General features: G+C 40.7%; 2 protein-coding genes across 2 annotated transcripts in view; one reads left to right on the top strand and one right to left on the bottom strand.

Annotated features, from left to right (window-relative positions):
* The first annotated feature begins 45 nt into the window (after positions 1 to 45).
* On the top strand, positions 46 to 8,367 carry LOC103513133. Its single transcript, XM_026826423.1, has 7 exons — positions 46 to 290; positions 1,131 to 2,300; positions 2,588 to 2,763; positions 2,831 to 3,415; positions 4,000 to 5,022; positions 5,067 to 5,422; positions 5,560 to 8,367. Exons 2-7 carry the CDS (start codon positions 1,511 to 1,513, stop codon positions 7,982 to 7,984), a joined length of 5,355 nt encoding a protein of 1,784 aa, XP_026682224.1. The 5' UTR covers positions 46 to 290; positions 1,131 to 1,510; the 3' UTR covers positions 7,985 to 8,367.
* LOC103513132 (ets DNA-binding protein pokkuri-like) overlaps positions 8,185 to 12,009 on the bottom strand; it is an 8,670-nt gene continuing 4,845 nt past the window's right edge. The window contains exons 2-5 of the mRNA XM_026826422.1: positions 11,053 to 11,352; positions 10,066 to 10,315; positions 9,319 to 9,593; positions 8,185 to 8,246 (exon numbers count right to left, since the gene is read on the bottom strand). Coding sequence (XP_026682223.1) covers positions 8,185 to 8,246; positions 9,319 to 9,593; positions 10,066 to 10,315; positions 11,053 to 11,352 — 887 coding nt within the window. The remainder of the gene's footprint in view (positions 8,247 to 9,318; positions 9,594 to 10,065; positions 10,316 to 11,052; positions 11,353 to 12,009) is intronic.

Genomic DNA, 12,009 nt, shown 5'->3' with positions numbered 1-12,009 from the left:
TTATTTCTGCCCGCGTATTTTTAAAAAAGCTTAACAATGAAAAAATGAAAAATTCTACAAAAAAGTAAAAAGTTCAAAATTTTCTTTGCTTTTTCTTAAAAAGGGCAGTTTTTTTCTCTCTTCTGCATTTATTCAGACAAAATTCCGCATTTTCCATCTTAAATTCGTTAAATTAATCTTGGAAACCATAAGTAAAATCCAACAGAAAAAATCCCCATGTCAGGATCCCTATCTCATAGAACACTTCAAGTCCATGTGGTCTATTTGATTATTCAGATTTGTTCTGTGTGGTAAGTATGCTTTTATTTCATGTATTCAGAATTACCTATACCGTTATCACACTGTTTGTGTATGAAGGTGTCCAGGTTCAATTCTTGGGCAAGTTAAAATTTTCATCTCAATCATTCTACCTACCAACATTAATGGTACAATGGAGGAGTTGCAATTAGGAAAATATTATTAATAATAGGTCAATTCCTACGTAAAAAGTTGTGAAAAATCCAAATATGAGGTCAAAACTCTGAAAAAGTAACTTTAAAAGGTTGAAAATTATATTTTTAATTGCTGTTCTAATGAAAAAGCTCAAAGAGTTGTGACATCAGATTTCACGTCAAAATGTGCAGAAATGCTTGCACACAAACAAATGAAGTGGAAGTCATGAATTATGACGTCATTGCCTACGGGAGCGTATGCTGTGACATCAAAGTTCACAATTTACCAGTATTTTTTTAATCGATTTATCTCGGAATCTAGAAGTCGTAGAAAAAAAAAAAAAAAAGAAAAATTCCGTTGGTCCTCATTTTTTCTGCTCTATGACTTTAAAATCACCCAAGTAAGTGCAACTGATCTATTATACTCAATTTTACCACAGAGAGTTTTCAGTCAATCTAGAGTGTAAGAAATACTGTCCTATGTAAACCAAAAGGTTAACGTCAAAGAAAACCCCCATCACTGTCAACTCACAGTGGTAAAACCAGCCATTAGCATGGTGGACTTAAGAGGTGGACTTACTTACATAGGTATTGATCTACTAATGACATCCTGTCTTACCAATATTTATTATTGTAGCCATGGACAAAAGTTTTCTCTCTCATATTATTCAAACCATTTGGAATTTCTTGTTGTTTCAGATTTAGAAGAGGCAACACTTTATTCAGCCCTACTGTTGCAAAACTCATAAATAATTATTTGGATGACAGCAGTTAATTTGAGAAAAAGCTTGAATGTCAAAGGTATGTGTTGAACTGCAGAAAATATTATCAATCAAAATTGAGTTAAATTTGGAGACCAGGATGAGTGAAAATACAGAATTGTCAATATAGTTATTGAAGTACCTCTTTTGTATTATCACCAACCAGCTATTTTGCCATCAGTAATAAGATCAAACTGATTAAAAATTTCTTATATTATTGTGAGCTTTATTGTTGATAGTCTCCAAACAATACTTTTTTGATATTGAAGCTGGGTTTGTTAACTTACTTTGCTTTTTGTGTTACAATCATAAGTCAGAATGTATGTTTTAAGGAAATCATGTATATTTTGTGTTAAATATCATGTAAATGGTAAATTGTTACACAACAAGAATCCCACTGTTTTTACATCAGAGCCATTTGAAGACATGGTTACCAATAAAACTGTCATTAAAAAGTTCAAACTAAATGAACTAGATTCAAGGAGCAGGTCTAACCTGTTTTCTGAGAACATTGCACAAGATTGCATGGCATCAAATGCAAAAGTTCTTGAGAGCCCTGAGTCAATTTTTTTACCCAATGAAAGACCTGGTCGGTCTGTGAAAAGCATCAGATTATTTCCAAAGAAAGGGGAAAAAAGCAAAACTGTTGATATTACAGGTGAAATTGTCAAAAATAATTTTGTAAATAACTCTGATAATGTTATCTCCAAAAATATTTCCCTATCCAATGTAGATAACAAAGCTTCTATAGTTCATACTTCTAAAGTTTCCAAGAAACAGAAGACACCAGAAAATTTAGAAAAAAAGTGTGACAAAATATCTAGTCAAGGTAGTTCTGAAAAACAGAGCTCCAAGAAAAGTAAAGAGAAAGATATAGCTGAAAATAATTCTAATAAAAAAATTGTACACAATTCGGAATTTCGTTGTAATGCATTCAATATTCAGTTACTATCAAAAAATATCTATCAGCAATTGTTTCCAAACAATGAAAGGCAAAGTGAAGATTCAAAGCTGATTGAAAAATGTTTGGAAGAGTTGAAAGTGCATCACTTGCCATCAGATCTTCACAAAATGGCTGATAGACTCCCAGGAACTTTGGATAGCGTCTGTGATAGGTGACTCGTATTGCGCTAAGGAGCATGGCGCTACACCGCTAGGCTGGATGACGCTAAGTGGTCAAAAGTCAAACGCTACGGATATGCATAGTATTACAGCTAAAGCCGTAGGTATATCACGAGAACACGCCAAGATTATTAACTACGCGCGTATCTATGGTGCAGGGGAACGGTTTGCAGAACGACTGCTCAAACAGTTTAATCCGGAAATGTCAAAGTCAGACGCCAAATCCAAAGCACGGAAAATGTACACGCTGACCAAAGGGAAGAAGTTGTACAGACTCAAGGCTGAAGCTACCACCTATAGAGAATGGTGATATTGTCCATCATTTTCAAGAGATTGGAGAACAACAAGCCAAGCCTTATCGAGATCTAACATTGCATTTGCTGAACAAAGGTGTTCCTGAGACTCAAGGATGGACATTTGGAGGAACTAATCAAACGTGTCTACTCCAAGTATGAAGCTCGCGAGGTTTGTTCTGCGTATAACACGAGTGTTGACAAGATATTTGATAAACCGCAGTGGTACGGAGGTACAGAGTCCGCCATGTTCAACCGTCTGGAGGAGATTGCAACCAGTTTACAACCCGTCACACCATTCCTCAACTGCAGACTGAGTCGCGCGTTAGAACCAGTGTCGGAGGATGATAGTAAGTTCATTCAGACGCGTATCAACTGGGTGGTTCAGAGCGGCGCTGTGGACTTCTTGCATCTCATGCTGGTATGCATGCGATGGCTCGTGAGTAGAGACACACGGTTTGTCATTAGCATTCACGATGAAATCCGCTACCTTGTACCTGATGAAGAGAAATACGAAACCGCGCTAGCACTTCACGTCACCAATCTGCTTACACGTGCCTTCTGTATCAAGAAACTTGACATGACAGACATCCCCTTGTCCATCAGTTTCTTCAGCGGGGTGGAAATAGATAAGGTCCTGAGGAAAGAAAGTGATAACGATTGTAAAACACCTTCCAATCCGTACGGACTATGCAAAGGCTATGGCATACCCCTAGGTGAAATCCTAGATATCTATCAGACCATTGATAAAGCGAATGGCGTGATAGGAACGTTTAAGAATAGTAAGAAGCCAAATAGGAAAAGTTCAGTCAAGACGATTAAAATTTCAAATGAACAAAAAGAAAAATAGGAATCTGATTTCAATGTGAGACTCTGTTAAACCCAAGAAGCTCGGCAAGCTTTTGGTTTTATGATGAGGTTATCACCATACCCAAGTTAAAACCCCTGTCTTTCTTGAATATAAGTGTTTTCAAATGGCTCTATGTAAAAATGCATACCCCATAGTGAGTATAATTGCATTATCTCAAGAAAACTTCTAAATCACTTTCTTCAGAATTTGATGGTGTTTCCAGATGACTCTGATTCTTCCCATTTTTGTTTGTTTTGATCCCCTGTAAAATGTAGATGTTAGGCCACGTTACATTTTACTTCCCTTCATACGATCGATCGTCTTTTTTTCGCCTAGAGAATAGAGAATAGTTTTTTTATTGTAAATAAAACCAAAAGGTATCTTACAAGGTCAATTCAACTTAATTCTAAATTAAACTTTAAATTACAACTACTTAGGTATAATGGAATAAAATAGAAATTATTCTATACTCATTCTACCTAACTACCTACAAAAGTTACACATTTAATACTTATCCTAAGCTATTATCCCTCACTTGGAAGTCATTGCCGCTGCATTTTATTCGTGGTCATGGCTGGGGTTATCTCGTCCCTTACAGTACGGACATCAAAGTACCTGATGCTAAGAATATTCCTCTAGAGCAATTGAAGCAACTTTACAACAACATTACCAAGCAGGATAATTGTGAAGCAAATGTTGACAATGCACAAAACAGCTTGAGGGACAGCGTAGAAACCAACATTTCTTTCATTGATTGTTCAAAAAGTGCAAAGAGACTGGAAGTTATTGCAAATGTTTTAGATAGGAAGAAGTTAGCTGAAGCCTCTAGTACGGATACTTCTACTGATGATGCAGATACTCCAAGAGAAATAGGTTTCATCAAACTGCCTCACAAAGATGGCGAACATCTAAATGTTGGAAACCCACTGTCCCGGGATTTCATTAACAAATTTTCCGATAATAGTCTTGCAGGCGTAGATATTGGTGCGAAGAGAATCATAGAAATCAGTCGGATGCTCTCGTATTGGAGGAATAATCACGAGCGAGTGAAGAAACAGTTTGTTGTGTGGTTGAATAAGAAAGATCTGCCCCGGAGACTTGTAGAGAATAGCGAGTCTGAGGGCCGGGACTATGGTGTGATACTGCCCCAGCTTATAGTATCTGGTACATTGACACGACGTGCTGTGGAAGCTACCTGGATGACAGCATCCAATGCAGTGGGAGAGCGAGTAGGTTCAGAACTGAGAGCTATGATCCAAGCACCTGATGGTTACAGTATCATAGGCGCGGATGTGGACTCCCAGGAACTTTGGATAGCGTCTGTGATAGGTGACTCGTATTGCGCTAAAGAGCATGGCGCTACACCGCTAGGCTGGATGACGCTAAGTGGCCAAAAGTCAAACGCTACTGATATGCATAGTATTACAGCAAAAGCAGTGGGTATATCTCGAGAACACGCCAAGATTATTAACTACGCGCGTATCTATGGCGCAGGGGAGCGGTTTGCCGAACGACTGCTCAAACAGTTCAATCCGGAAATGTCAAAGTCAGACGCCAAATCCAAAGCACGGAAAATGTACACGCTGACCAAAGGGAAGAAGTTGTACAGACTCAAGGGAGGATCAAGGAGCAGTATTGGTTAAATAGGACAGGGCTCAGGTTCATAGATACATTGTCCATGCATGTATGTGTTAGTGGTATAACCCGCTACCAGAGGAGTCTACTAAAAAGTGAACAAATGACAGATGAAAGCTGGACCAACGTAAGTTCCTTGAATAGTTTAAGTGAAGTGTACAAGCTATACTGCGAGGGTAAGGTTCTTGACAAGACTGACAGAAACATATTCGTTGAGGGTTCATTGGAAGATATAGAGAACAACTGGCACAATCTAATGACATATTGTGCTAAGGACACGCTAGCAACGTTTGAAGTCATACAGGCTCTATTCCCTTTGTTTCTGGAGAGGTTCCCTCATCCTGTTACTCTGGCAGGAATGTTGGAGCTAAGCACAGCGTATCTCCCTGTGAATAACACTATTGTGCTAAGGATACGCTAGCCACGTTTGAAGTCATACAGGCTCTATTCCCTTTGTTTCTGGAGAGATTCCCTCATCCTGTTACTCTGGCAGGAATGTTGGAGCTAAGCACAGCGTATCTCCCTGTGAATAACAACTGGGTGAAGTATTTCAATGAGAGTTGTCAAACATTCAATGATCTCAATGTAGAAATGAAATCCCTCCTCATGGACAAATGTGATCAAGCATGCTCTCTACTACATGACGACAAATACAAGGACAGTCTGTGGCTCTGGGATCAAGATTGGTCAGTGAAGGATCTGAAACTAAAGAAGAAAGCAAATAAAACTCTCTCAGTTGACCAGGAGACTGAAGAACCAGAAGAGTTTTATGAAATAAATAAAAATGGGGAAGATCAAACTGAAGATGAGTTTGTCAAGAGAAGACGAGAACTAGTGGAGAAGTTTAAACCATTGATGCAAACCAAAGACAGATTACCTGTCAATTCTAGTTATCTAATTGGCTACCCAGAGTGGTATAGAAAGCTTTGTGTCAAGCCTCATTCTGCGGATAAAGATGCGGTGAGTAAACAAGAATTAATCCATGACGGTATCAGTGACACTAGTGAAGCCTGGATTCCTGGACCTAGTCTAATCAGTACAAGCATGCAGATAACGCCTAAGCTACTATCCCTCACTTGGAAATCTATGCCGCTGCATTTCATTCGTGGTCATGGTTGGGGTTATCTTGTTCCTTACAGTACAGACATCAAAGTTCCTGATGCTGAGAATATTCCTCTGGAGCAGTTGAAGCAACTTTACAACAACATTACCAAGCAGGATAATTGTGAAGCAAATGTTGACAATGCACAGAACAGCTTGAGGGACAGCGTAGAAACCAACATTTCTTTCATTGATTGTTCAAAAAGTGCAAAGAGACTTGAAGTTATTGCAAATGTTCTAGATAAAAAGAAGTTAGCTGAAGCCTCTAGTACGGATACTTCTACTGATGATGCAGATACTCCAAGAGAGATAGGCTTCATCAAACTGCCTCACAAAGATGGCGAACATCTAAATGTTGGAAACCCACTGTCCCGTGATTTCATTAACAAATTTTCCGATAATAGTCTTGCAGGCGTAGATATTGGTGCGAAGAGAATCATAGAAATCAGTCGAATGCTTTCGTATTGGAGGAATAATCACGAGCGAGTGAAGAAACAGTTTGTTGTGTGGTTGAATAAGAAAGATCTGCCCCGGAGGCTTGTAGAGAATATTGAGTCCGAGGGCCGGGACTATGGTGTGATACTGCCCCAGCTTATAGTATCTGGTACATTAACACGACGTGCTGTGGAAGCTACCTGGATGACAGCATCCAATGCAGTGGGAGAGCGAGTAGGTTCAGAACTGAGAGCTATGATCCAAGCACCTGATGGTTACAGTATCATAGGCGCGGATGTAGACTCCCAGGAACTTTGGATAGCGTCTGTGATAGGTGACTCGTATTGCGCTAAGGAGCATGGCGCTACACCGCTAGGCTGGATGACGCTAAGTGGTCAAAAGTCAAACGCTACGGATATGCATAGTATTACAGCTAAAGCCGTAGGTATATCACGAGAACACGCCAAGATTATTAACTACGCGCGTATCTATGGTGCAGGGGAACGGTTTGCAGAACGACTGCTCAAACAGTTCAATCCGGAAATGTCAAAGTCAGACGCCAAATCCAAAGCACGGAAAATGTACACGCTGACCAAAGGGAAGAAGTTGTACAGACTCAAGGATGGACATTTGGAGGAACTAATCAAACGTGTCTACTCCAAGTATGAAGCTCGCGAGGTTTGTTCTGCGTATAACACGAGTGTTGACAAGATATTTGATAAACCGCAGTGGTACGGAGGTACAGAGTCCGCCATGTTCAACCGTCTGGAGGAGATTGCAACCAGTTTACAACCCGTCACACCATTCCTCAACTGCAGACTGAGTCGCGCGTTAGAACCAGTGTCGGAGGATGATAGTAAGTTCATTCAGACGCGTATCAACTGGGTGGTTCAGAGCGGCGCTGTGGACTTCTTGCATCTCATGCTGGTGTGCATGCGATGGCTCGTGAGTAGAGACACACGGTTTGTCATTAGCATTCACGATGAAATCCGCTACCTTGTACCTGATGAAGAGAAATACGAAACCGCGCTAGCACTTCACGTCACCAATCTGCTTACACGTGCCTTCTGTATCAAGAAACTTGACATGACAGACATCCCCTTGTCCATCAGTTTCTTCAGCGGGGTGGAAATAGATAAGGTCCTGAGGAAAGAAAGTGATAACGATTGTAAAACACCTTCCAATCCGTACGGACTATGCAAAGGCTATGGCATACCCCTAGGTGAAATCCTAGATATCTATCAGACCATTGATAAAGCGAATGGCGTGATAGGAACGTTTAAGAATAGTAAGAAGCCAAATAGGAAAAGTTCAGTCAAGACGATTAAAATTTCAAATGAACAAAAAGAAAAATAGGAATCTGATTTCAATGTGAGACTCTGTTAAACCCAAGAAGCTCGGCAAGCTTTTGGTTTTATGATGAGGTTATCACCATACCCAAGTTAAAACCCCTGTCTTTCTTGAATATAAGTGTTTTCAAATGGCTCTATGTAAAAATGCATACCCCATAGTGAGTATAATTGCATTATCTCAAGAAAACTTCTAAATCACTTTCTTCAGAATTTGATGGTGTTTCCAGATGACTCTGATTCTTCCCATTTTTGTTTGTTTTGATCCCCTGTAAAATGTAGATGTTAGGCCACGTTACATTTTACTTCCCTTCATACGATCGATCGTCTTTTTTTCGCCTAGAGAATAGAGAATAGTTTTTTTATTGTAAATAAAACCAAAAGGTATCTTACAAGGTCAATTCAACTTAATTCTAAATTAAACTTTATTCACTGAAATACCTACTTTACATATTATGTAAGTAGTTATTTTTGATGAACTTGTAACATTATTTTTGATGAACTTGTAACATTATTTGTTTCTCCATAACCCAAGTTCTCCAAAGTTTGTTCTGCTCAACGGGTTGACCCTCTGTTGGCCTTCAAGACTTTTTATACTCAGGGAAATAGAACATAGTGGATTTACACCCATCCAAGGTAAATAATGTAATAATATAGTGTTTATTTATACTGTTCGCATAAACTACTCGTAAAGTAAACTTTCTTCTGCCTTGTAAGCGCTGGGCCGCGGGTTCGATTCCCGCCCGGGGCGGATTTTATCCTGATGGGATAATGTTCGTTCTCGGAACGGCTGGCTTTCTCCTGGCTTCCTTCTCTCTTCGATTTCGGGACGATAAGACCATAGCAGTTACAGTTCCCTCTGTCAAACCTCTTTAACCTGGCTTCCTTCTCTCTTCGATTTCGGGACGATAAGACCATAGCAGTTACAGTTCCCTCTGTCAAACCTCTTTAAAATGGTTCGATTCCCGCCCGGGGCGGATTTTATCCTGATGGGATAATGTTCGTTCTCGGAACGGCTGGCTTTCTCCTATCCCTCTCTTCCTTCTCTCTTCGATTTCGGGACGATAAGACCATAGCAGTTACAGTTCCCTCTGTTAAACCTCTTTAAAAAAATTCCTTCTCTCTTGATTTTGGGACGATAAGACCATAGCAGTTACAGTTCCCTCTGTCAAACCTCTTAACAAAAAAATACATGTGTTTTTTTTTTTTATCCTGATGGGATAATGTTCGTTCTCGGAACGGCTGGCTTTCTCCTATCCTGTCTTCCTTCTCTCTTCGATTTCAATAGCTGTTACAGTTCCCTCTGCCAAACCTCTTAAAAAAAAAAAACTTTCTTCTTACCTAGATAGCTCTCCCGGCTGTCCCGGTCACGCCTCTGGTTCTCCCGGTCGCGCAGATACGCTTCCCGCGAGTTCCCGGTGCTCAGGTCCGTAGGCTCGTCCACATAGTCGCACTCTAGCGGCTCGCTCTTCACCGTGGGCGAGGAGGCGAACGGAGACGGGAACGTGGGAGTTGTCGGTGTGGACGGGTTGGAATTGCCGGAGGACGTGCTCATTTGCTGACGGAGGAGGGAGATGTTCTTGATGCTCTTGAGCTCGCTCGGGTTTCGCAGGAACCTAGGGAGGGGAAGAGGGATGTTAGATTTAAGAGTCGAAATCGGATCGTTCAGATTTATGTGAAAGCCTTCACAAAATAAAATATATTAATTTCCTTCCTATCGGATAAGGTAGTAAAAAAGTTATCGCACTATGGGCCTTTTAATTTTATACTATATGCTGCCGGGTTGTGACAGGCCACGAGGGTCAAATACTGATTCTGGGCGAATAAATTTTCTAAGGATGTTAATCTCAAATTCAAAATGTGAAACATCTAAGGCCCGTTACGTCAGCCTAGTAAGCTTGGAGGTCTTCCTCCGCTAGTACAAGTAGTGCTTTATTTAGCTTTCTCCTCCTGTCCACTCTTCGATTTCAAGACAATAACACCTCCGTTGTTGCACTTCCCTTTCTCAAAAAAGAAAAAACAAGTCATAGGTATGTATGTAGATTGGAATACATACAATTAGAATTTAGATTGAATTACAATACTTACTGGTAACAATGTCGCTCGCCCTGGACCTTGCGCAGAATGTTCACCCTGTAGTAGTATCTGAGGGCCCGCGACATCTTGTCGTAATTCATAGACAGGTGATTCTTCTGGATGCCCCACAGTTTGGCCAGACCTGGCGGGTCGACAATTTTGAACACACCTGACTCCCGATTCTTCCAGGCGATGTAGTTTGTGTACCGCTGCATGGAGTCGTTCAACAGCTGCTGCAGGAAGTCCCACAGGAGACGACCGTCTGGGAAAAGAAACAAGAAACGTTTTATAAATTAGCACGATTAAGAAAGGTTAACAAGGTAACATGAAAGTATTTTAAATTTTAAAGTGATAGTAAAGACGGTACAAGACCTAAGGGAAGACCTAGATATCGTTATGAAGACACTATCAAGTTTGATGTTGGGAAGAAACAAGGAAACTGGGAAGATATAAAGGCTAACCAAAGGTATAGCAATAGAGTCTAGTGGAGGGGCTTTGTTCATCGACCTGTCCTATAGGACAGAACGATAATGGTTATGTATGTATGTAGTAAAGACGGATCTCGAATATATGAGACCTTGGTTAGACTGCAGGGGTAAAGGGACTTTTCAGTCCAATCCCAGCAAGATAAACAAGGTATATTCTATTCTAAACCCCTACCAAACAAAGTGATTAACCGAATTATAAGAGAGTCTCCGAATGAGTTATGGCTTGCTGCTCGATGATGAAGACTGACACGTCCGAAACAACTGTTCTAGTCTGCCCCCTAGGCTGAGAGTGGTAAATGTGAGGAGGCGAGTAGCTTGTCGCAGAATGTACGGTAAAACTCCCATCAATAAAAAACTGGGATTAAAAAAGAGTTGAAAAAAAACTATTGAAAAACATCAGATCATTAAAGTTTTCTCAATGATTTTTCGATGAATCATGAAGATTTTTTCCTGTAAAAAAGCTAAAACCATACAACTAAAAAAAAAAATGAAAAAAAATCACTCTACTCACTGGTATTAGGTTCAGTGACGGATCCCGGCGAGTCCGCCGGGTTACTGAAGAAGGACATGGTCTTGTTGAAAGCCACATGGGGAGACTGAGGGGGCGACGACGAGCCTGGACTATCGTGCAGTAGCGTAGGCGTGCGGGGGGTAATGCTGATCTCCGGCACTGGTTCTGGTTTGGGGGGCCGACTAGTGGGATGGTCTTTGCTGTCTTCCTGGTCGGAGTCACTCTGGTTGCTGCCGGAACTGGCGCCATTACTGCCCGCGTAGCCTGGGGAGAGAGGAGACGGTCGGGTTGAAATAGGTTCTTCAAATTAAATTGATCCCAAGGGCAAGGAAAACCTAGACCCTTGACAAATGGAGTGTGCCTGAAGGTATGTGATGTGTTCCAATCCACTCGACCCCGAGTGGAAGGGAACGCGTTTGCTCCTACGTTTCAGGATGTAGATCAAATGTGTCCGTGAGACAAGATTCGAGAATTTCATGGGAAATGTACGACCAAAGGCTGCCATTTACTAACAAAATTTTGGAAAAGCTCACAAAGAGTTGGTTGGCGTTTCTCGGGAATGCTATAAAGTGGAAATATTTTAGGTCATCTTGAAGGGCATCCCTGACCATAGTATAGAGTTGTAGACGCTGCTTTAGATGTCAGTTTTGTCAATAGGATTTCCTGTTAACTTTTTCCTCAACTATGGGCCAATAAGTAAAACAGGATTATTGTAAGTACGTATGTTAATCTATGATGGGATGGGATTCCACGAAGTGGCCTAAATGAAACCTACGTAAATAGGTTTTCCAAGAAAAAATCCACTTTCATTACATCGCGTCGATGAAATTCCTTAATCAGACAAAAAATATTTCAATTTTACCTAAGTTCCCTGACATGCAAAGGCCCATTAGAGCCCGTTTCCACTAACTAGTGAGTTCCATCCTTTTTTGGGGGGGGGGGCGACAAGTGGGACGG

Source organism: Diaphorina citri, unplaced genomic scaffold, assembly GCF_000475195.1.
Source record: "Diaphorina citri unplaced genomic scaffold, Diaci psyllid genome assembly version 1.1 scaffold929, whole genome shotgun sequence".
NCBI classification, from domain to species: Eukaryota; Metazoa; Arthropoda; class Insecta; order Hemiptera; family Psyllidae; genus Diaphorina; species Diaphorina citri.
This window is presented reverse-complemented; position numbering and strand designations above follow the sequence as displayed.

Excerpts from the sequence above, each read along its gene's own strand:
- LOC103513133 (XM_026826423.1), top strand. The coding sequence starts at position 1,511 with ATGTATGTTTTAAGGAAATCATGTATATTTTGTGTTAAATATCATGTA. Across the intron at positions 2,764-2,830 it reads ATCAAACGTGTCTACTCCAA|TGGTACGGAGGTACAGAGTC; the intron begins GTATGAAGCTCG and ends GATAAACCGCAG. Across the intron at positions 5,023-5,066 it reads AGTCAGACGCCAAATCCAAA|ACTCAAGGGAGGATCAAGGA; the intron begins GCACGGAAAATG and ends GAAGTTGTACAG.